The 25,608-nt window shown below is 36.4% G+C and overlaps 1 protein-coding gene across 3 annotated transcripts in view; it reads right to left on the bottom strand.

Moving 5' to 3' along the window:
* Msr1 (macrophage scavenger receptor 1) overlaps positions 1-25,367 on the bottom strand; it is a 56,815-nt gene extending 31,448 nt beyond the window's left edge. For 2 of the 3 annotated variants that reach the window (XM_038327479.2, XM_038327481.1), the window contains exons 1-7: positions 25,227-25,367; positions 18,347-18,452; positions 16,235-16,348; positions 9,270-9,679; positions 6,252-6,438; positions 3,525-3,605; positions 988-1,077 (exon numbers count right to left, since the gene is read on the bottom strand). In XM_038327479.2, coding sequence (XP_038183407.1) covers positions 988-1,077; positions 3,525-3,605; positions 6,252-6,438; positions 9,270-9,679; positions 16,235-16,348; positions 18,347-18,452; positions 25,227-25,325 — 1,087 coding nt within the window. In that variant the 5' untranslated portion in view covers positions 25,326-25,367. Of the gene's footprint in view, positions 1-987; positions 1,078-3,524; positions 3,606-6,251; positions 6,439-9,269; positions 9,680-16,234; positions 16,349-18,346; positions 18,453-22,772; positions 22,908-25,226 lie in introns of those variants that run through there. The other variant, XM_038327480.2, reaches the window with a different exon arrangement.
* Between the last annotated feature and the right edge of the window lie 241 nt (positions 25,368-25,608).

Genomic DNA, 25,608 nt, shown 5'->3' with positions numbered 1-25,608 from the left:
ATGATTCTGCTTTCTGCTTTCTTCACAGCTTGTTTATCCATTCATGAAGTGTGGTAGAGGTTGGATGAAGGGTCATAGTGTTTAGGTGGATCACAATTTATCCTTGCAACTAAGAGTCTATTCTGTAACACTATAGAAAGGAAATGCTGTTCACTTTTTAGACTTCATCCAATATGGAACCCAAAGAGTGAACCATAACGTAGCCAATGACTTTTGCTAATAATTATGAACTACTACTGGTTTAATACTTGTCAAATGTTTCCTCTGTATATTGAAGAAGAGGTGTATGAGAAATGAATGCCTTCCTTGACATTTTCCTATAAGCCTATAAGTGATAAAATCTATTAAATCTATCTTAACAATATGGACTGTATTCCCTTGGTATTATTATTATTTGAAATGGGAAAATAAGAGCTTATTCCCTGCTGATGTTGTTATACAACGAACACAATCCAATATCAGTCTATTAATATAATTAGTTGTAATAGCAATTGTTTTCTGTGCAAAAGAGACATTGCTGAGCAATGTTGATTATTATGCACTAATATGCAAGATAAATCCCTTAATTGTGTTATAAATATTTTTTTCAACTGGGACTTACCAAGATTTAGGCAATTGTGTTCAAAAGGCTTTTTATACTGTTCGCTTCTTTTTCTTGGTAGTCTTTTGACTCTGCTTATTGTATGGTAGATAACTTTCTTCATAGTGTGTTGCTCTTGTGTAAAATGAATAGATTGTGTGTGTGTGTGTGTGTGTGTGTGTGTGTGATTGTGTATATATGATCTGTGTACAGAACTTTTATTTTGGGGCATAGGAATTTTACTCTGATGAGTAAAAACTAATTTCAATTTATTTTAGACTATAAATTTAACTATTTGAGTGCTGCTATTCTATAAGAATGTATTTTATGCAAGCATTTTAGTAACACTACCAATGATCCAGTGTTTTTTTGCATACTCTGTGACAACAACCATAGCTTTACAATACCTGACCTCCCCGCCTTTCCAGGTGCCCCTGGGAATCCTCTATTTCCAGGGAAGCCAGCTGGACCCCGATCACCTTTAAGGCCTGGAGGACCTGCATGGTTAGTAAAGAAAACAAAAATGTCTAGCTATTAATTTTCAAACATACTTAAGCACCAAATAAATGAAGTAAGTGAATCTCTGAGGAAAGTATGACATTTTCCAACCATTCACGCATTCAATTGAAAGATGATATAAAAAATGAAATAAATTGGTTGCATTGAGTGTATTACAGTCAATGAAAAGCACATTGTCCAGTCAACTAAAAGCACTACATTTTCTTTTTTAGCCAGAAAGCTACTATCATCCATCAGAAAACATCAAGTGGCAGATTTTTCTTTCATACAGTATATCCATAGCACAGTTCCCCCTCCCTCCTCTCCTTCTAGCTACCCACTTTCCCTCTCCTCCAGATTCATTTCTGCTCCTTTTCCTCTTCAGAAAAAAAAGGCTCCAAGAGATGACAGCCAGACTGGACAAAATAAGATACAATAAGATAGAGCAAAAGTCATCATATCATGACTGAACAAGGTAAACCAACAGGAGAAAAAGAGTCTCAAAAGCAGACAAAGGAGTCCAAGACACACCCGTTCCTACTGTTAGGAGTCCTATAAAACCACCAAGCTAACAGCCTTATCATAGGTTCAGGGGACCTGGTACTGGCCCATGAAGGCTCTGTGCTTGTCACTTCAGTCTCTGTGAGCTGATGTTAAACTCTGCTCAGTTGATTCGGTCGGCCATGTTTGCCTGGTGTCCTCCATCCAGCTCCGACTCCTATAGTCTTTCCTCCCCATCCACTGTGGGGTTTCCTGATCTCTGAGGAGAGAGACCTCCAGCTCTCTCTCTCTCTCTCTCTCTCTCTCTCTCTCTCTCTCTCTCTCTCTCTCTCTCTCTCTCTCTCTCATATTGTGCATCATGTAGGAGACATGGTATATTTGATTTGACATGGTGTCTGTTTACACTAGGAACTAAAACAGAAAAGTTCAAATGCTGTTCTATCTCACACATATGCATACCAGAAACTTAGAATAATGCCTTCCAGATGTTGCTCGTATAGTAAATCAGGGCCACACTGACTTTCTATGCTTGCATTACAGGGTTTTAGAAACTATGCTTCATAGTAGGGGGTAGTTTCTAACGGATCTTGAAAACAGTGGTTTGGGCAATATAATAATAATGTTGACTGATTCTCCTACATAAGATACAATTGATTTTTCTTAAGATGTGTAGAGCCTTCAACAAGTAGAAGGACTTTGTGGGGTAAAAACACTTATCTGCCATTATTTTCAGATGCACACATTTACTGGCTTATAGAAAGATGAATATATATATACTCTTTATAAATCAAGTATGCATATATGTGAGAGATGATAAATAGGTAGATAGGTAGGTAGGTAGGTAGGTAGAGAAAGTTTACTGCTATTTTTACTATTTCAAGTATAAGATACACAATAATATAATTATATGATAGATTTTATTCATGCTTTTCAACTTGGGGTATTTTTTTCTCATATAATTTTGGCTAGTCAAAATATTTATAGAAAAAAAAGAATGTTTATTTCATCTAAAGAGAAAAACTAAGAACAAATCCAAGGTATTTAGGTAAATTGACTTATCAGCCTTTCTAATTGTGTTTAAATAATCCAGCCTATTTTATTTGCAAATAGTATGAAGGGAATTTGTTTGCAAAGGATGGCATTTGAATGCATGGCAATAGCAGTGTTTTTATTGTTGGTTACATAATTGTTTTTTGAGCAAAGAAAGTTCATGTTCTCTCTCCTTTTCTATGTCTTCCATAATCTTCTTTCAAAACATTGTTTTCAAGATTATGACATACTTAGAGGAAAATAATTAAGCACAATTTTGTGACTCATTAATGTTTCTATATAACTGGAAAATCATAGCTTGTAAATTAATCCAATGTGAAGGTGATTTTCTTATTCTCCTTCACATATAGGTTTATGTGAACAATATACTGCATGTGGTCTCTATGAAAGCCCTCAGGCTCATAAACAAGCTCATGTAGTAACTGTTTGTTGCTAAATCATCAAATAATGTACAAAAGTCAATCATTAGTGCTTGGGCTAGAGAAATGACCCAGTAGTTAAAAGCACTGGCTGCTCTTCCAGAGGACATATGTTTGATTTCTGGAATCCATATGGCAACTAACAATTATCTGTAACTCACATTCTCTGAGATCTGATACCATTTTCACATCTCAGAAGATACCAGACATGTACACAGTGCACAGACATATGTGCAACCAAAACAGACACATAAAATAATAAAATACTTTAAAATAAACTAATGCTCACCGTTTATTTTGCCATGTGATTAGGATGCTAGAATACATTATATTTTCCAACACATGCGATGATTTACAAACACTCACACACACCTATACCACAGAAAAGATGAAATGGACATTCAACCCTAATCACAAACATGGATACACATCATTCAACCTCATGGTATATGATTAAGTGATTACTATGTCCTTACCATTTAAACCAGGAATGCCAGGTGGACCACTTACTCCAGTGAGCCCTCTGTCTCCCTTTTCTCCTGGAGGTCCAGGAGGTCCTTTAAGAAACACAAGTATTGACTATATTTATAAGGCATGGATAAGATTATCATTTATCAAGATAGTTATATGGAAATCCAAATATTTCTATTTGCAGTACATTAAAATAAAATGAGTAACTCTGGCCTTTGTAAATGGCTAAGGACTCTGATGTTGAGAACTGTAAAGGCCTCATCTGAGAAAAATGTCATATTCTCAAATTAAATCACATAAATCCTGTTGTGAGGTTAATATTTTGCTAGGTTATAACACACTGGTAACAGAGAAAGGGTCACTGTGATAACACAAAATAATGTAAATATTGTGTACATATTAAAACTTAGGTTTGTAATACTCTTGATGGAGATAAATATGCATATGTATATGAATGTATGTATATGTGTGTATGAGTGTGTGGGTGAATGTATGTACATACCATAACAATTAAAGGAATAGAAACCATAAATATGAAGGATAGAAAGTAGGGTACATGGGAAGGGTTGGGCAGAAAAAAATGGAATGGGGGAAATTAATGGAGTATATTTTAACTTAAAAACCTTAAAATCTATACAATAAGTGTTGATAAAGTTAGGCAATTCCTTTTCTAGGTAGAATGAGTAAACTGTAGACCATGTAGACCAATTTCAAGGCTGATACAACACACAAAACTAGAAAATGGTGGAAGTACAACAAATTTCTAATACAAACATTCTCCACCCAAAATTCCAGATTAATGATCTCACAGGCATTACAGACAGAGAGAACAAGAATGAAGTTAAGGGCAACCAAAACCCATAAGAATAATTTCTTCAAAATGCACTGGGACATCTTATTATCATTCTGCACCACTTATAGTTTTAAACAATTTCTAAACAAAATATTTAAAATTACAAACAAAAACAGATGGCTAGGTGGAATTCAGTTGTAGAGTACCAACAGAGCATGTCCAAGGCCCTAGGCTTTATTCCTAGCACTGAGTGTGAGAAAATGGTATATGCATAAGCATGACTTGACTGTTATTTTCTTGTGCTTATTCCCTAAGAGAGAATACAGAGCAAATATTACACAGTATTTTTCTTTTATTATTTATAGTAACTAATTCTGCAGTCATTCAAAATACATACAATAGAGAAAAATACTGGGCCTCTTCAGATACTTGGTATAGTTGGTATTCAGAGGCACAATTCCCATAAATTATAATCCTCATAAAATAATCAAAATAATTATGAACATAAAAATGTGTATGGAGGAAGACAGTGAAAAATCAAGAGCAAACAAGGAAAATGACATCAAGATCATACCACTGATTTTTGCTAAGTGAACTTTTTTTTATTTTTCTCATTTTTTTATTCAAGATTTCCATCTCCTCCTCTCCTCCTCCCCCTTCCCTCCCCTCCTAAGTGAACTTTTAAAGCAGTTTGTGAATAAGGATGATAACCCAGAAATGTTGGATGATATAGATTTTTTTAAAGGACGAATTGACTAGTTCATGGGCAAGTTTAATAAATTATTTTAATACAAAGTAAGATGAGCAATGTAGACTAAAACTCTGGTTTGTGAAAGTCCATAGGATAGAAATGAACTGTAATCTCATACAGAGGGCACAAGGGAGTGTGTCATTAGGCAAAGCACTTTCAGTTCCCTGTACAGCTCAGTTACCTTTTAAGATGCTGACCAGCATTAACACATATTACAACATTTCAACAGCAATCAAGACATATGGAGTATATCATAAAGTTTCCAAAACTTCTTTGGAAACTTTGAAGAAGAGAAAATTCAATAAAACCAATTCACATCAACTATATAAAAGACAGAACAAGAAAATGAGAGAGACATAACTCAAGCTGGAAAAAGAAAAAAAACAATATAAAAAAAGGTAGCAGAAATAGATACAGGGAAAAGAAGTTGTCAGGTCTTCAAATTCAAGACATTCTCCAAGAGATCAACTATAAGCACACAGACCAGAAACTTAGAACTATAGAAAAATATTCATAAAGGGAAAAGGATTAAAATCTATTATGTAGGCATAAATGTCTTCTCTTGCTAAAAGATGAGCAAGGTTCATTGGCATGGTAGAAGATACTGATATATCTAAGATTATCTTTTTTTTTTTTTTTTTTGGTTTTTTGAGACAGGGTTTCCCTGTAGTTTCTAGAGCCTGTCCTGGAACTAGCTCTTGTAGACCAGGCTGGCCTCGAACTCAGAGATCCGCCTGCCTCTGCCTCCCGAGTGCTAGGATTAAAGGTGTGCGCCACCACCGCCCGGCTCTAAGATTATCTTTAATAATTCAAGAGGTATAGTCAGAAAAGAAGGAAAGAGATTTTTTTGTGCTTTTATAGTTCTCTCTCTTGGATTTTTTTTTGAGATAGGCTCTCACAGTGAAGATTAGTCTGGCTTCAAACTTGTGGCCTCCTGCCCCAGCCTTCCCAGTGCTGACTCACCATGTCTGGTTTTGCATTTCTCTTTAAGAGATTCTAGGTTGTGGGTGACATTACCACACCTGCCCTCATATTAACTGTTCTTCTATGCATAGTAACTGCATAGTAACTGTCTGTAGTAACTGCATCCTCAAAAATCATTTCCTTTAAACGACAAGATTTCAAATACCAAAGGTCTGCATATTAGGATATATTTTAACGTCTCATTTTTGGGACAAGATGTCTCACCTTGAATTAAGGTGATATTTTTCAGTGTCTGTGAGTGTTCCCAGTCCTTCAGTCTGAGGTCATTAGTGATGTTATTCAAAACTTTCATTTCCTGTTTTACTTCCTGTTCCACATGTTCTTGTTCTTCTTTCACAGACTGGATTTCTGCTGATGCATTGCGCACACGTTCCTCTAACTTATTGATGTCCTAAAACACACAGTGAGCATCGCAACCTTTGTTACATGTAATTAGGAAATATATAAGTGAACAGAGTTTTGGAAAGCTGAATGGTATAAAATCACATAACATTGGGCAAGTGCTATAAGATAAGAATAAGGAAATGAGTATTCAAAATTGCAGCTCACTTGCTGCATAGCATTTCTTCTTTAAACTAAATGGTTCACTAAGATCCCTAGTCAAAACACATAAAATCAGTTGCCCATATATCTAAGAATGTATCTACTCCCAAATAAACAAATGTCAAATATTGAAAATTAAAAATAGCATCTTATCACCGGGGTTTTAATTTATCCAAAGTGAAATTTCTTCACAGTTCATTTGGGGTTAAACATTTTTATTTTATGATATTGTTTTATAGTAATAAATGAAGTTTAATGTAATTCTCAGTGATAATGACAGTATGAACAGAGATTATTTATATTTAGTAAGATGTCCACGTTGCATTTTCATAACATTTTACTCTCAATTTTTATTGCCTCTTTTTCTTGATACTTTTGTATTTTCATCAGTTAAAAATAGACCATCTGTAGATGCCTACATACATGCACATATACACAGTGTGTACAGCTCTTTTCTTCTTCATATTTCTTTGAGATATTATCTCATGTACCACTTGGCCTTAAGTGTGTTATTTAGCTAACTTCAACTCCTGATTCTCTTCCTCTACCTGTTCTGTGTGGAGATGTCAGACATTTACTAGCTATCATACACATATTCAAACATTGGCTGACCAAGGAAAGTGTCAAACAGGACATAGAAAGCACAGGAGCAAATGAGGCTTCAACCCTACACAAAGAACTATAGGTGACTGAGAAAATGGGAGCAGGAGCAGTGGCCCTATCCAAGGAAGAGCACACCAATTGGTTGTCCAGTGCCAAATTGTAAGTCTGAAAAAAACCATGCAGGTAGTGTTATACAGACTGATTAGGTTATATTTAGGAACACACATGTACATACATATGCACATATGAATAAAATAACAATTACTGAAAAGGGAACTCATGGATTTGAAGGAGAATTGGGAAATGTATAGATTCTTGGAGGGAGGGAAGTAAGGGAGTTTTGTAATTAAATTATGATCTCAAAAATAAAATTACAAGAGCCTTTGCTGCTGTAATACTGTTACGTCTGCTTACTTGTTTTGCAGGGCTGGGCTGAACCCAGGGCCCTATGTCTGTTCTGCTATCATTCTACCACCGAGCAATAATTGATTATCTGGAAAATAGCTTCATCAGGAGTGTTCTTTTGTTGATGAGTCTCAGTTTTTGAGATTGTAATTTAGCTGCAATGTCCTCCCCCCTTTCCTCTCCAGAAGCCCTCCCTGATCTACTTCAAATTCATAGCAATTAAAGGAAAAAGAGACCATCTATGAATTTGAAGAATGATTACTTACAAGGAAAATATGTCATGCTGGTATTATTTTCATATTGATAGAAATAGAGTTTTCACAAAAAGATTCCAAGCTTTACATAATTTATAATATGGAGATTATTTTTTTTAGATGGGTAGTAAAGGTTCAGCCAAACACTTAGCTTTTGCTTTTTCTTTTCTTTTTTTTTTCTTTTGGCTTTCTGAGGGAGGGTTTCTTTGTATCTTTGAAGCCTGTCCTTCAACTAGCTCTTGTAGACCGGGCTAGCATTCGGGAGGCAGAAGCAGGCGTATGCTTAGCATTTAATGAAAAGAAATAATAGTAATTTATTACTATTATTCAACAAAAATACTCAACAAAAAATACTCAACAAAAATAGAATCATAAATACTTGTTGTTTTTTTCATTTTTATTTTCCTTTCATTTTCTAGTATCTATTTCAGGAGAAAAAATAAATACAAATCTTAGTCAGGATTAGCTATAAAATGATCTGAATCCAAGGTCATAATATCGTATATGGGATATAATACATGGGATAGTTCATAATTTATAGTACATAATTTATAGTACATGGGTTTAATTTACAAACTAGTTTTGTAAAGAATTATTATATCATATGTCTGCATGTTCCAGTTGGTTGCTTCTACACTGAGTCATTGCACAAACCATATAGTCCCTGAAGTCCAAAGTTTTTCTCTCTGACCTAGAAAGAATCTTTACTAATAAATATCCTAAAGTATATTTTTTCTTGGCAGTCATAAAAGGGGATGGACATGTGATCATTCTATAGTCTGATTGTGTACCGGTTTTTGTGTGGCTGTTTTTGATGGTTAATTAATGTGAGAGCTCAAACAGGAATAGAAAACAATGCATATTGAATCTTATGGTGATTATAAGTATATACTGTTATCCTATTAAGAACTCATGTTTAAATATATTTATAAATTTCAAATTTTAATTTTAGTTACTAGTGAAAAAAATTAAGTGTATCTTCTAGAAACAGCAAAATAAATTAACTAAAAATTCTGCTTCATAGGATATCTATGTAAATAACATTCATATTGCTTTGGTGTAAAGATAATTAGATTATTCATAGAACTCACATATACAGGTATTTACCTTCCTAGACATGCTCAGGTAATCTAAATCTTATAAGTGGTGTAGTCTAACAAGACAATAAGTGGTATTTATAATATAAAAACAACTTCATAACCTAGATCCATTGGAAAATAATATTCTCTTTCTCTGTGGGTCTGGAAAAGCCCCAGTTACATCTATAACGATCTCTTATTAGATTGTCAGAGATGTCTACATCAGTAGGTGAAGTAGAAAAAGTTTTATTCCTCCTGCTTTCTGAATTGCCTAAGGAAACAGAAACTATGAATTTTGTTCTAGAATGAACTACACCATTGTATTCTGAAATGCTTACCTCCTGTTGCTTCAAGGTAGACTCATTGACTTTGCGGTTCAGTGTTTCTGTATGGAGCTGGACATCAAGCAGTGTGGTATTGAGACTCAGCAAGGATTTGGAGATTTCATCTAGTGAGTTCCCATGTTCCTCAACTGACGAAATCAAGGAACTTAACCGCAGTAGAACATCATTAAGTCTTTGGTCAGTTGCCATACTGAAATTCTGGAAGCGTTCTGTGTCCATGAGGTTGGCTTTTAAGTCTGAAATGCTCTGGATTCTCTCCTCCAAGTCCTTCATGTGTTCCATGATGGCTGTAAGTCTCATTTCAACTTTCCTGGTGTCATCTTTTCCAATCAGACTTTGAGAAGTATCACTTGTGTTCATTGATCCAACAAAGCAATTCTTCATTTCCCTATTGATAAGCTGAGCTGAATATTTAAATAAAAAGAAATCAAATCATAGCCTATATCATTTTGGACTCATCACTACTTTCTATGTCTCTGCACTACATTCCATTACAGTATGTTGAATGCTATCGTAAATCAAGAATGTATTTTTGAAACATAAAGCAAAGAAAACCAGCCTACAAATCAGTCTCAGAGAATTTAAACAACAATGGGGACACTAAGAGAGACTTACACAGATCTAATCTACATGGGAAGTAGAAAAAGAAAAGATCTCCTGAGTAAATTGGGAGCATGGGGACCTTGGGAGGTACTAAAAGACTATCACTTTCAACAGTGCGTGAGATGGAGTAGACTAAATATGTAAAACTTATCACTGGCAGCTGATAGCCATGGAAATTCTATTCCATTGCAAAGTGGATTATACATGAAAGAATGTCTTATCAGAATTCTTGCAGCCTTTACTCGCATCGAAAGAAATGTCTGCTAATTGATTATTATTTATATTAACAATAAGTGTTACTGTGTTTTTTTAATTTAAAAGCATGTTATATTTCTGTGTGAAATTAGCTTTTTGAATATAATAATATATCAATGGTATTTTGATATGGTCCACAACAGGAAGCACAATTATTGTATGTCAGTCATTCTGTATTTCTTAATCAATAAATTAGACATACAGGCCAGTTCAGGCACACTCTCTTCCACTGCCCAGGGTCCTAGCTGGGGTCATCCCCATAGACTCCTGGGACCCCTATAGAGACAAGCCTCTTGCCAACCCCAAAATCGTTCCCTCAATTAAGATATCTCCTTCCCTGCTCCCATGTCGTCCTTCCTCCATCTCAATTATCCCACTCCCCCAAGCTCTCCCCAACCCTCCCCTTCTCCCCTCTTTCCTCCTCTCCCCTCCCCCAAGCACACCCCCACCCCCATGCCCTCAACTTTTGCCTGGCGATCTTGTCTACTTCCAATTTCCAGGAGGATCTACGTATGTTTTTCTTTGGGTTCACCTTATTACTTAGCTTCTTTAGGATCATGAACTATAGGCTCAATATCCTTTGTTTAGGGCTAGAATCTACTAATGAGTGAGTACATACCATATTTATATTTTTGGGTCTGGGTTATCTCAGGTTAGTGTTTTCTATTTCCATCCATTTATATGCAAAATTCAAACCTGAACTGGCCTTATCCTGTAGTCAGACTGATGACTATCTTGAATATCACCATAGAACCTTCATCTGTCAATGGAGGGAGATAGAGTCAGAGACTCACATCAGAGCACTGGACTGAGCTCTCAAGGTCCAGTTGAAGAGCAGAAGAAGGGAGAATATGAGCAAGGAAGTCAGGACTATGAGGAGTTTGTCCACCCACTAACAGAGTGTGCCTGAGCTAATGGGAGCTCACCAAATCCAGCTGGACTGAGACTGAACAAGCATGGGATCAAACCGGACTCTCTGAGTGTGGCTGACAATGGGGGCTGACTGAGAAGCCATTGATAAAGGCACTGGAACTTGTTTCTACTGCATGTACTGGCTTTTTGGGAGCCTACTCTATTTGGATGCACAGCTTCCTAGACCTGGATATAGCGGGGAGAGCCTTGGACTTCCCACACACACTTCTCAGGACTGGAGAAGGAGAGGAGAGGGTGTGTGGGGTTTGAGAGGGAAGTGAGAGGAGGGCAGGAAGTGGAAATTTTGATTGGTATTATTTATTAATTAATAAAAAATTAGACATACGGTATGTTTGCTTGCTAAAGATAATCATATGTATTACATTCAAACTGAGAAACAAATTTTTATGTAAAACTTAATCAATTTAATGCCTTACTTATAGAGCACCTCTGGTGTGAACTATCAGTTGAATAACTGGCAACACAAGTGTATGCCTCATCAAGAAAACTTTTCTTTGGAACAGACAGAGATAACTACACAATAACCCCTATCAATAAAAATCCATTGAAAAGCTTGGTCAAAAGCAATGAATCTACAAAACACTCTCACACTTAAGGTTCAAAAAACATCACAGAAAAGGGCACGTGAAGACTGCAAGAGCCGGAAGGTAAGGGACTTCTGTGAAACTGTCTCCTAGTAACATCACGAGATGCAGCTGTAAAGTCTCACCCACATGACTGTCTAAATGGGAGCTGAAGAGGACACTAACTAAACAAGCAAATTAAATCAATCAATCAATCAATCAATCAATCAATAAAATTTAGAACTAAAGATTACTCCCTGAAAATATAGCAAGATAAAGAATGTCACAAAGACAATACCAGTGAACATAACAAAACTGCACAGGGAACACCCCACAAGTCTCAACCCTGCCCCCCAAAACTACAGGCCACTGAGTAAAGCTAGGATCAGGAGAGGTGCCCCTGCCCAGGGAAGAACACAACAATTAGTTGCCCATTACCAAATGGTCAGACTTAGAAACATAAATACAAGTAGCACATGGACTCAATAGGTCATGTTCAGAAATGCATATGTATATACAAGTGCATGTATGTAAGAAAGAAAAACTGATAAAAAAGAAGACATAAGTTTGAAGACGCTCAGGGATGAGTATATGGGAAGGTTTGGAAGTGGGAAAGGCAAGGGAAAAGTGTTGCTATTAAAACACAGTCTCAAAATTAAACAACGTAAACTTACTGGGAAGGGATTTTGTCCCTAACAATAATAAACTTAAATCAACAACATTAAAAAAAAACTGTTTCAAAATTGTCGCATGCTGAACACTGCTTCATTTAGTCAGCAGTTATGATGCAAAATTTTTGGGTGGTATATGCTCTTTTAACATTTAAGACTGTGTTTATGAGCAGTGACCTTGGACTAGTTACTAGTGTTCAAGCTTTCATTTTTATCATCTGTTCAAATAGAATGTTAGTACTACTATTAACAACAAATAAGTATATAAAAAGTGTATAGATCATTTCCTAGGATTAATAAGCATTTGATGCTTCAGGATGAAAGTATCACCTTATATCTGCATCCTTAATATTGATGAATTCCATTATAATGATATATTAACTACGTATAGTATAAATATATTACTTAAGTAAAAGTAATTAATTAATAAATTATACTAAATATAGTAATATATTGTATAATATAAAAACATTCCTGTAGGGAGTAGTGTCTGTAAATACAGCAGTTTGTGCTTTATTTTACAAAATCTATGTACTATTTGCTTCATCATAGAACTTTGCTTTGAAAACAAGCTTTATTTCACATAGTAAAATAGTATTTTCTTCTTAGCATAGAAAGAAGAGGTCATTTGTTGTTAAAGGTTGCATCAACTCTGATTTTAATTTGACAACATAGACATGAGTTGATAATAAAGGCTTTATTTATTTATTTTAAAAACATAGTTTTTCTTGTCTCCTTAATAATAAATAAAACTAACTTCAGCTCTACTTTATTTAAAAATAGTTCACTTGAGTGCTGGATCAAGGAGCTTTAGGATACTAACCGGGCATGCATGTGAACCTTAGAATCTAGACTACAGGAATAACTAACTGTGGCGGTCTTAATGAGACTGGATTCCAAACACTCATATATTTAATGTTTTGATTCCACAGTTGGTTTTACTGCTTAGGAAGAATTAGAGAGTATGAGCTTGTAGAAGAAGAACATCTATAGAGGCATGACTTGAAGTTTCTAAAGACTTGGGGGCCATTCTAGTTAGCTCTTTCTTGCTCGTGATTGTGTCTCAAGCTGTGAGGTCTTAGAGCCTCCTCCTTCCTCCCTGCTCTTTGCCAGGATGCTTATGGACCCTAATCCTTACAGTTACAGTAACTGTAAGCTTCAAATTGATCCTTTTTTTATAAGTTGCCTTGCTCATGGTGTTTTATCACATTGATAGAAAAGTTAGACACTATTTAAGCAAATTAAATAGGTAAGAAAAAATGTAAAGTAGGGATTACCTCCTTATAATATAGATATATAAAGAACACCACAGAGACATGGCCAAAGGACATACACACGTGGACAGGAAAAACTCATGAGGCCACAACCTTACCCAAAGAACTTTAGGCAACTGAAAATGCTGGGAGTAGGAGAGGTGGTCCTCCTCAAGGAAGAACACACCAATAGCAGGTACAGTGCCAAGCAGCCAATGCTGAAACCATCCATACAAGTAACAGTATTCAGAATAAGCAGGTTATATTTTAGGACTATATATCTATGTACATATGCATATATGCAAGCAATAGCAACAGTGAAAACAGAACATTAATTTTAGAAGAGTAGGAAGGATATGAGAGGGTTTGAAGAAAGGACAGGTAAGGTAGAAATGTAAATGTAATATCATGTTTTAATCGCAGAAATAAAATCAAAAGAGAATGTGAGAGTTCATATTTTCTAAAGTGTATTTCTTTTCGCTTGTTTCTGGAGAGATGGCATCACGTAACATCTCTATTTTATGCAAGAGAAGTCAAACTTTTACTCATATGCAAATACCTAGGGAGCCGGTGATAATTGATTCTACGGATCAGATTCACTCTCTCATGTTAGCAATACCTTTGTCTATCTCAAATTTATATTCTTTAAAACACTAAACAGCAATTTATGCACATTCATTCTAGAACATATCTTTTTGCACTGCTCGAGTTGTATGCTGTTATTTTCTGTAAGGAATGTGTCACATTCTTTAAGAAAGCTATCACATATAGTAGACCATGAAGAGAACAAACAACTTCACACACATGCATACTTCAAATTTGAATAGCTCTATGTCCACCATTCTGCTTCAACTATTAATTCATGTGTTGCTCCGGTGCTTTCGACATTCTGCATTTGTGAACTACTGATATCATGTCAGTCTATGCAATATATTTTAACTTTTCTTTGAAAGATATTATAATCTGGTACTAAAAGTTATAAGTACACTAATTTGCCTGTTATTGATACATGATAATCACAGTGAGTTCTGCTTAAAATTCTGGTGAATTTCGTACTGGTATTAATTTACAAGATTAGAATATCCTATTCCTTATATGTGTTAATAGGTTCCTACTGTAATTTTAAAAAACAGAAACACAGATCAATTAATATCTATTCCAGAACAAATGTTTGACTTGGTAATATTTGTTAATGACTCAAAAACTGTGAACTTGACTACAGGGATGGATACTTTTCAGGCTTCTGTTTTCTTGGGTCAGGGCCTATCAGATTCCTCAGTCCTTGAGGTAGGCTTTGTAGACTGTGCTTTGCACAATGAGATGGAATTTGTTCAAATTCTAACTGGTGTAAATTTGATGACACCAGACAAGGGCATGTCATTCAACTTTGTATTTACCCTTCAGATAAGCATGTCCACATGGACAACATGGAAATAATTTTACTCGTGAGGAATCTACATTACTAGAAACTTCAGTTCTCTTCATTTCAGAGCTGCCATTTGCTTGCTGTTTGTTTTGGTTGTTATATTTGAATGTTTGTTTTCTCTGCTTTTCATGGCTAAAACAGGAGCTGTTTTTTTTTGTTGTTGTTGTTGTTATTGCTTTTCTTTTTTGCTTGTTTGCTTATGGGCTTTTTGGAGGAATATTCTTTTGGCTAACATTATGACAATTCTATTTTCATGTTTTTTTTCTGTACAATCATGTTTTATTATAATAACCAAATTACAACGGGAGCCAGTAGACAAGAGAGGTTAGGACACAAAAGTCAGAGACGGGAGCACATTCTCCATTACCAAGGAGTTTCAGTTTTCTGGGGTGGATGATGAGGATAATTATAGTGTCTGCTGAAAGGGTAATTGTAAAGACATATTAAAATAATATGCTGAAAGTTTAGAGCCCAGTGCCTGGGCATAGTAAATGATGTAAAATGATTAAATGATAGCTACTTTTACCATTGCTGTTGATTTCCTTAGCTTTTCTTTCTGAGGAGAATTTTAAATCTGTTTTGAGATACTCTCTCAAAAGTTCCATTTTGCTTTTAGGAGTATTTTCTTAGGGAGATCAGAATGCAGATTCAAGGGAATTTTTCCTAAGCTTTTCTCTGGATGGTGCCTATAGCAAATATGTGGGGAGGGGACGTATCATGGAGAAAAGAACAATGGCAATCCCAGTGGATGTTGCTGTGTAATTGCTCAAAACTGCTTCAATAATAGAACATTAAATACATTAATATATAATAGACAATGGTTTTGAGAAGAATTTGGAGACAAGGGAGGAGAAAGAGAGAGCAGAACAGATGTAAATTGAGCTCTCTTCATGTCAATATTTTATTTCACTCTTTTATATTTTATTTGTAAAATTAAAAGAATCTTTTACTTACATTACAGAATCTATTTTAATTTCATCTGCTGAAATCGAGGAATGCTTTACATACGAAGTTTCTTTATGAATCCAATACATAACTGCTCTAGTTCTGCTTTTACAATTAGCACATGAACAAAGTTTTGAGATTCTAGGATACTGTACCTGCTACTATCCCAATGAACGGATACTGTACCTGCTACTATCCCAATGAGCAGATACTGTACCTGCTACTATCCCAATGAGCGGATACTGTACCTGCTACTATCCCAATGAGCGGATACTGTACCTGCTACTATCCCAATGAGCGGATACTGTACCTGCTACTATCCCAATGAGCGGTATGAGAACTGCAAACACAAGAAGGTAGAGGGCAACTAGGGCAGTTTTGAAGGACTTCAGCTTCTCCTGAGGGGTAGAGCCATTTTTAGGATCTAAAACAGAGCAAAAGAGAATAGAACAAAACCCCAGCCTATTATTAAAAAACAAAAAACAAAACAAAGCAAAAACACTTAATTAAAATCTTGGTAACTGGTGCTGGGTATAAGGTTTATCAGATGAAGAGCCTGTTGTACAAGTAAGAGAGCATGACTGTATATGATCTCCTATTTGTACATGTCACATGGTTGGACTATATCACATAATTGGACTATAACACACAATTCTTTTAAATGGGACAAAAAGTGAGTCACATTTTGACAAAAGTTTGGAATACATCAATGAAACCCATCCTCTGGATATATGAGAATGTAATAACTATACTTATTTCTTTGACATACTTTCACATAGAACAGGAATTTTTATAAAGGGATATGGATTGCAGTGGGACTATGCTGATACAGAGGGAAAATACTAAACTGTTTCCATATTTATTGTGTAGGGAGTATGTGTGTTCATGTATGTGTATAACTGCCTGTGTGCATCTGGACTTCTGTGGAGGCTCGTGATCAGTACTTAGATGTCCTCCCTATTGTTCTTCACTCGTCCCTTTTGAGAGAGGGTCTCTCATGAAACCTCTATTTTCTTGGTTTTACTGGACTGGTGGCCACGGAGCTTCAGGGATCTGCCTGATTTGTCTCCCAAGTGCTGTGTTCAGAAGAGTGCTCTGCCACCCTCTGCATTCTACACGGGTTCTGAAGATCCAAATTTAAGTCTCTCTGCTTGCACAGCCAGCGCTTGACTGAATAAGCCACCTCCTAATCTTCCTAAGCATCTTCCTAAGAGAGTTTTATATAGCTCAGGCTAGCACCATACTCACTCTGCAGCAGAAAATGGCCTTTAACTCATGATTCTCCTGACTCTACCTCCTAAATTCGGGGATTATAGATGTGCACCACTTTGTTCAGCTCTGCTCAGCCTCATTTTGTGAGACATGGAAAGGGAAAGAAATGAACATTTACAAAGGTACAGTCAAGAAAAAAGTAAAGAATGGAAACGAACAGAACAACCCATTTTAAAAGCAAGTTGGAATGGTCTGTATTTCCGGCTGACTAAATGGGAATCTCGTTTGTGCACCTTATGTGTGTCTCATGGATAAGGAGGTCCGGGGTCATCTGGAACTGGAGTCACAATGGTTCTGAGCTGCCATGTGCATGCTAGGAACCAAAGCCAGGTCCTTTGAAGGAGCAAGTGCTCTTAGACATGGAGCATCCACTTTATTTTTGAGACAGGTTCTCTCATTGGACCTGGAAATTACAGATTTAATTAGATGGACTTCCCCAGAAGCCACAGCGATTTTCCTATTGCTGCCTCTCCCACACAGGAATTACAGGTGTCAACTACCACATGTGATTTGAATTTGCACATGTAAACGCATGAGTTTTGCATGCTGTTTCCTCTTCCTGAAATGTCTCTGCAATGCTTGCTTCTCTTTTCCCCCATCTCCTCAGATATGGTCATAAAGGGTTAGTAGACGAAACAACAATTCTGTTCTGTCAAACTCAAGCCTGAGCAGAAGCTGGTGGTCATTTTTTCTTTTGTGTTCCTGTCCCAATCTGATTCATCAGTTGTAAGTGGAATGTTTTTCTCCCAAAAAGATATGCAGAAGTGCTAGCTCTAGATAACTATGAAGACGATTTTAATGAATTAGGGTCACTGTAGATGTTGTCAAGTGTAAAAATGATGTCTTACGTGTGATAACTATTCTGGTGACTGGATCTTTACAAGAAGAGAAAGAACATACACAGGAAAACAAACTCTCTAAAGCAAGAAGCAGAGGTGCAACAATGCACCTAAAAGCCAGGACTACCGAGAACTGCCAGAAACCACTAGAAGCTAGAAAGAGACATGGCCTTTAAATGACCTTTGTCCATTTGAATACCTTGATTTAAGACATCTGGGATAGAGAACTGTGATAAAACAAACAAACAAATCTGCACTGATTTAAGCCACTCAACCCAGGGCCTGTGCCACTCTGTTCATTTTCTACTTACTGGGAGGAAGCAATGTTGTCATTGAGCGAGCATCAAATTTCACAGATTCTGAGTATCTATCAGCATCCTCTGGTTCATCAGGGAAGAGCCTCTGTTGCTCTATGATCTATTAAACACACATAGAATACACGAATCCCATATGAAATTTCTGAGGTTATTCATGGTGTTTTAAGTTATTTATAATTAATATTCAGTTTTAGCAAGCAAAATGTATAATTAAATACACACGTCATATTAAGCACTGTATTAATCTTTCTTTTGACTTTTCATTGAAGTAATAAAAAGTCAAATTTATAGGGCTGTGTGGATAGTTGCCAAAAAAGTGACTGCTGATCAAGCATGAATACCTGTATTTGGATGCCTATCATCCCCCAAAAAGCTAGACATGGTATAGCCCTAGTGCTCAGACATGAAGACAGGAGGATCTCCAGCACTATGATGGCCAGTCAGTGTAACCCACTGATGAGTCTCAGAGAGAGTAAGGGATCCTGTCACAAAAGAGATGGTGCAAAGAAGCAGGAGACAATATCCAGCATTGACCTTTGGTTTCCATATACAGGTACACACATATACAGGCTCACATGTTTAGCTTCACTACCTCCAGACATTCACTTACATGCACACAAACATGCACTCACACATAAGTTAAAAACACATGAAAAGCAGATTGAAGAGGTCTGATTCTTGAGGACTCGCTGTGCTGTTCTCTTTGGAAAGCAATCTGTGTTTACTGGCATGTGGTCTTTGCGTGTGAAGAGGAGTAGACTTACTTTTCTAATGACAAAAGAGATTCAACTCGCAGAAAAATAACTAGTTAAAGAGATAACAAATGATTTCCCTTAGAACAAATAGCCTCATGTTTGGGGACAAATATTTCCTGTGACTTTCTGGACTGATTCGTTAAACACAGCTTAGTGAGCCAAACTTCCTTGCCAAGGCATCTGCTTATCTGTTTAGAAAGATAAAGTCAAGTAATTAGATTTAAATGCACAGGAAAAGGTAACTTTTCTTTCTTTCCCTTCTGACTGGCGTTCTCTCTCTCTCTCTCTCTCTCTCTCTCTCTCTCTCTCTCTCTCTCTCTTCCTCCTTCTTGTCCTCCTTCTCTTTTCTTTCTCTCTCCTCTTTCTCCCCAACTCTTCTCTATTTCTTTATATGTTTACATTACACAACATAAGTCTGTTCTTGTATCATTTTAATTCAATTACTATTCTACTGAGCAATATATACTTTTATCTCTAATGGCAGCTGTCAGTTATCAAAGCCCTTGATGTCTTTATACGGAGCTAAATAGGCCACCATGACAGACTTTCTGATATGTGAGCGGAGAGGGTCAATAATTTGCAAGTCATAGTGAGAGGAGCAAAAGTGTGGCCTGGGATTGCACATTGAGGTGACACTTATGACAGCATTGCACTGCACATTCAAAAGATAGCAAAAAGAATCCTGAAAGTTTTCACTAAAAGGAAATATTTAACATTATTTTAATTCGACACAATACATACAAATTACCACATAGTACTCACTAAGATGTACACTTTTATATTTATATTTTTAAGTTTAATTATGACCAAGATTAGCTCAGTGGTGAAACACTTACCAAGCACGTATCAGGACTCATTCTTACTTCCAATTATACAAAATACCTTAGTTAGGTTTTCTATTGCTGCAATAAAACACCATGACCAAAAGAAAGTTGGAGAGGAAGGGGTTTATTTGGTTTATAATTTCGTATTGCTGTTAATTTGCCAAAGAAAGTCAAGACAGTAACTCAAAGTGGGCAAGAACATGGAGACACGAACAGATACAGTGGCCAGGTGGTAAAGAATTGGCTGGAAAGGTGTTTGTTCACTGTTACTGAAAACATATTGTCACTCGCTGTCACAGGTCCTTCTCCAAATGAGTAAAGAAGGCTCTAGCATGCCTCTTGAGATATCCTGAATTCATTTTCCCCTTCAATGCAAACATTGAAACATTGCAGGCCATTCACTCTATTGTCTATGGAGGAATGTTTATGAAGAAAGACAAAGACACTTGTACCTGAAACATCTAGAATGGAAGCTGGCAGATCCATGTCCGTTTCTATCCAACTTTGTACTACCAGAGCTTAAGGCAACCTGGCACTTTGACTATCCTTTATAAGTGTTGATTGGATAACTGTGTTAGACTTTCTAAGACTTCATCTCATGCATTTGTCTTTGCTTGCCAAGTGAGGGGGACATTTAGAAAACCAGGGAACTGCAGGGGTGAGTTCTTTTGCAGACGGAAATTCTAGACAATTTTTTTTTGTGATCCAGATTCTGTGGGGTTTTTACTTTAATTCTAGGGTCCCTCAATACCATCCTGACCCCGTATTAATGTAACAGGTTCCGCAAGAACTTAGTATTTCAATTCTCCTTTTTTTTAGTATTCATCCTCTTATAGCAAATATCTTGTCACGCCTTGAAAATTCATGTCCCGATTCACAATCGGAGGCAGGCTTATCTTCTAGTTTAGGCAGCCTGAGCTTCCATCAAAACCAAGGTGTATATTTCCTAGCTTTGTCTCTGCCTCTCCACAAGCTAGAACACTAACACGAGGAAGATGAAGCCAGACTGAAATACTCTGTGTAAAATTGTATGAGAGTTATTTTCCTTTTGTATTTTGTCTTTTGTATCCAGAAGTAGTCTTGTGCCTTAGGGCTTAGGAACACAAACTGCCTCTGTCCTGGTCCTTGCCTGCAATCTTTTGGTTCTTGTGAGTCACAACTGGCCACTGGTTTCATCCACATCCTACTGACATTTTTAGGAACATGTTACTAACTTTAGGCCAGGGTGATGTGGGTATGGGAGACTAGTTTGGTAGGATGTTTATCTAAGCTAGGTTTTACCCTCTAAACATCAGTAATAGTTTTAAAATCACCGAATCTCTGATTCTCTTGCAGTGTTATTCCCAGCTGCTGAAGTTTCTTGTGGGCGATATAGGAACAATATGTATCCCCCTCTTTTAGATCCTAGTGATAAATGGCAATATGATTCCAGAACATCACAGTTCTCACTGGGAAACAATGAGTTTACTGGGCTTACTTAAAGTGCATCGCTGATGGGTTTTTATAGAAACATGGCGGACTTTAGTGCAGCTCCTCTGGAAAGTCTATGGATGATTTCTTTCGTGTCTTTGCATAGATGAAGCCTCCTTTCCATACTAATTACGAGCTTACATGCCTTAGGCCATTCCTGAGTTCATAACCCCACTTGTATAGCTACATGCAAATAGCTGGAAGAGTGGCCAGATACTCTGGTAACTGTCCAGTGAGCCTTCCCACTCCTCATTCACACGTTGACGAGAGGATGACAACAGTCCACAGGCTCAGCGGTGACAGACGCTAACAAGTAGGCCCAGATGATCTCAAAGATGGTAGCAGTGTGGCTGGGAAGAGAGCAACTTCTAACACTCCCAATCCCCATCTTTGTATTTTTTCAAACACAGTATTTTCCTCGACACCCACAGTTCTATGAGCATTATGAACATCGACTCTGAACGTAGATGTAGCGATTTCATCACTGTGGGCAACATCTGCTCTCAGCAATCTACTGCTGGGATGCCTTTAATAAACATTCATATTCGTGACAAAAACATCTTCACGAACAACAGCAGCAACAAAAAATCGTCACATATTGTGCTATTTCTCTCAATTTACTCCCCATAGTTTTAGCTCTTTAAAGTGTGTTGGAGGGAAGAGAAACAGGCATACAGAGAAAGCTTCAGTTAAACAACCCAAAACCGAGAAACATAAAGTTGCAAACAAGCTTGATTAGTGGACAAGTAAGCAAAACAATTCTGAACTTTCAGATACAGACAAACCTTTGGTTATTTTCTGTATGAATTTGCTTTGAGACTGTGTGTTACTAGGTCAGCCAGTCTAACCTTAACATATACTCTTCCTCCCTCAGACTCCTAAACGCTGGGATTATGGATGTGCCATTGGTTGTGCCTTCCCCCACACCTGGACAGTGAGCGTGCCAGGCCCAGCTCTTGTTCTTTTGTCTCTCCCTATTTGCTCCCCTGATGACTCAGTGCTTGCATTTCAGATGCAAGGATCTGTGTTTGTTCCCGAAAGCCATAAAATGAAGATAAAGATAAAGCAAAACAAAATGAAAATGAAAACTTACATGCACCAAAAAGATAAAGTTTTCCAGGATGACTGGGCTTCATAGATCTGCTTGTACCTCAAGGAAAGTTCATATTTCTTAAATGCAAAATTTAAAATTTCTGCTTTTCCCTGGAAAAATGTTTCTTTCTGGCTGGCATGAAGTTAGTTCCCTAACACAAAAGATATCACCAGTGCATCCCATCTCACCCCAAAGGAATTTATTATTAAATTTATTGAATTATTTCAACCTTCTTCGGATTATTACTATGAAAATTTTGTAAATGTTAGAACACATACCCAGGTTGAGTCCTTCCTTGACAGCATTCTCATGCGATGCTAAATGCCCTTTCCAAACACCAAACAACTTCACATCCAGTGGCTTTTCCCGCCACACCCAGCTGCACTGATAAAGGATTGGGGAATTCTTTGAGCTTGTACAATCTATTCACAGAGTGTTCTCATGAGAAGCAAAACACTTCTCTGCCGTGTCAGCCTTTTATAAAGGGTCAAGAGTTCATGGAAGTAGCAACAGGAAAGCCATACGAAAGAACTCCGTGGTTCGCACGAACCACAGTCTTCATTTTTGCTTTCCATTTTATCAGTAAAACAATGAGGGACAGGGAAGCCTGAGGTAGAAGTGAACTTCTACCGTCCAGTCGTTTTGATACAGTAAAATGCCATCCGTCATCACAGGTCATGTTTGTCTTTGAGCATATGTCTGGATTTACAGTGTGTAACACATTTCCCTTAGAACTCATTCTCTCCTTCTTGGATTTTCTTTTTTAAATTTAGAATAATGAACTACATGATATTTAATCAAACATGAGAATCTATTTCTATAGATAGTTTCTTATCCACCCCCCCCCACTTTTCTGGAGCACATGATTTTTCTAATATAAACTTTGATGTCATAGCTGTTGTGGCCAGTTAGATTTATTCTTTTGATAGTCTTTTGTTGAACCACTAGACTAAGTGAAAACTACTGCGAATTTCCTCATATCTACTATTGTTTAGAAAGATGGTATAATACCATATATGTTTGAGCAATATGTAAGTGAGGAGATTATATACCGAATTCATCACCATAGACTTGCTGAGATATTAAAAAGAGTTGTGTTATTTTAAGACACCTTTGTTTTCATGTTTATAATTATTGTAGAATAGATATTTCTACTTAGTCATTTCTTGCTTACTGTACCCCTTAGGTATTGTCTGTTCATATCCGTTGCTTGAACAATACAGGGACACTTTCTTAAATCCATATGTAATTAAGTAAGGGATTTGTGTATGTCATCTATTAACTATTTGTTTTTGTTGTTGTTGTTGTTATTGTGCTAGCATTGGACTTGCATCATTTTTTTAAAATCAGTATATTTGGGCAAGCATTGTTTCCATGCTGAAGAGATGAATGTATAAAAACTTCTGTTAGCAATTGAACCATATATGTGCCTGATGGTAGTGATAATTATCCTTGGAAATAGAAAGAGCATCAACGTTTGAATCTAATAGCAGAAAGTGACTAAAAACATATGATGAAGATACATTTTATAAAATTCTCCAAAAATAAAAACAGAAAGATAAAGCATTAACAAGCATGCCAAATGGAAAAGAGAATATGCCATATTTTAGGTGAGTGATATTTAAGAAATCAAGCATATATTTTAACAACTTTGAATTGTAAATATATATATATATATATACATATATGGTATATATGTATATATATATATATGTAAATAATACTACAAAGGCTTAAATTATTTTAAGCTTGCCTGGTTTGCAGAATAATATGCCAATATATGATTCAGTGCTACTTTGCAATTCTATATTACCATATTAGACTTACTTATTTTAGCTTCAAGACAGCTCTGTGAGCTATAGAATCAGATTTTCTCTATTTTGCCCCTTAGGACACTAACACCTAAATGGTTTAGGTACTTACTCAGTGTTCTATAGTTGGAAGTGAAGTGGTGGACTTGAAAACAAGCAGATAGTGTACTTATACAATGTGAGCTCTCAGCTACTACCCTAAACATTCATTTCAGCTTGGTGACTATTCTGCCCCAGTTCCACATGGCCAGTGATAACACCAGCCCAGTTTTATGCTGTGTAAGTCTTACTCATCAATCAATCAATATCACTCTAAATTGTAACATCTCCATGAATTTATTTTTATAGTTCTTTCTCCTTTTAAAGTAAGAGCCCCTCCTCTTCATACAGTAGTTACCTATATCGGTTTTATTCGATGTAGGATGCTCAAGTTGTATTAGTTGTATTTTATTCTATGTATCCCTTCCCCATATGCAATTCAAAAAATATCTTCAGAAGAGACCCAGACAACATCACTCTATGAACAAGTCAGGATTAATACAAACATCTGGTTAAAGTCACACATGTCACACGAAGAGAAAGGAACAAACTAATTTATTAAACATACTTTGAATAAAGCCAGCATTTTAGCAAAACACACATAGTTACTTGCTAAGCTGACTATAAAGTAGTTTGTTTTGGGCATATTATGTTTTCATTAATGAAAAACTTGGCAGGAATTTTTACTATTATCTTACCTGTTAAACAACAAAACCAAACTATTAGTGACAGAAGAGGGGTTCTGCTAAAAATTACTAATCAGCCCTCTCTCTTTCTTTCTCCCACTCTCTCTTTCTCTCTCCCCTCACACACTCACGTGCACACAGACTAGACTCACACCATCAATAGAAGTAATTTCAGAAAAAATAAATTAAAATATACCTCTTTTGTCATTGCTGGTAAAGAAGACCGCAGTGATTTATCTGCTTCCCTCTCTTTACAACTGAAACCTAAAATCTTTATCACATAGTATTTCAGCATCTGGCCCACAAGGAAAGGAAATGACACAGTTGTGTGTTGAAAATCTTTCTTTGAAATGTGTTCCAATAGCTGTCTCATCAATGCACAAGTTTGCAAAATCTAAATTTGTCAGATAACTCATTCCCCTTTCCTCACAGGATATTGTAAAAAGAAAAGGGGGAAGTTAAAGAAAAAGAAGAGCACGAATTTTGGTGCAGAGTTTAAACTTAACCCCATACCGGTCATTCCTGGTGCATAAGTTATGTATGACCTCTCCGGCATCTGTTCTTTCCCATTGCATCTT

The sequence above is a fragment of the Arvicola amphibius genome, chromosome 4 (assembly GCF_903992535.2).
Source record: "Arvicola amphibius chromosome 4, mArvAmp1.2, whole genome shotgun sequence".
NCBI lineage: Eukaryota > Metazoa > Chordata > Mammalia > Rodentia > Cricetidae > Arvicola > Arvicola amphibius.
This window is presented reverse-complemented; position numbering and strand designations above follow the sequence as displayed.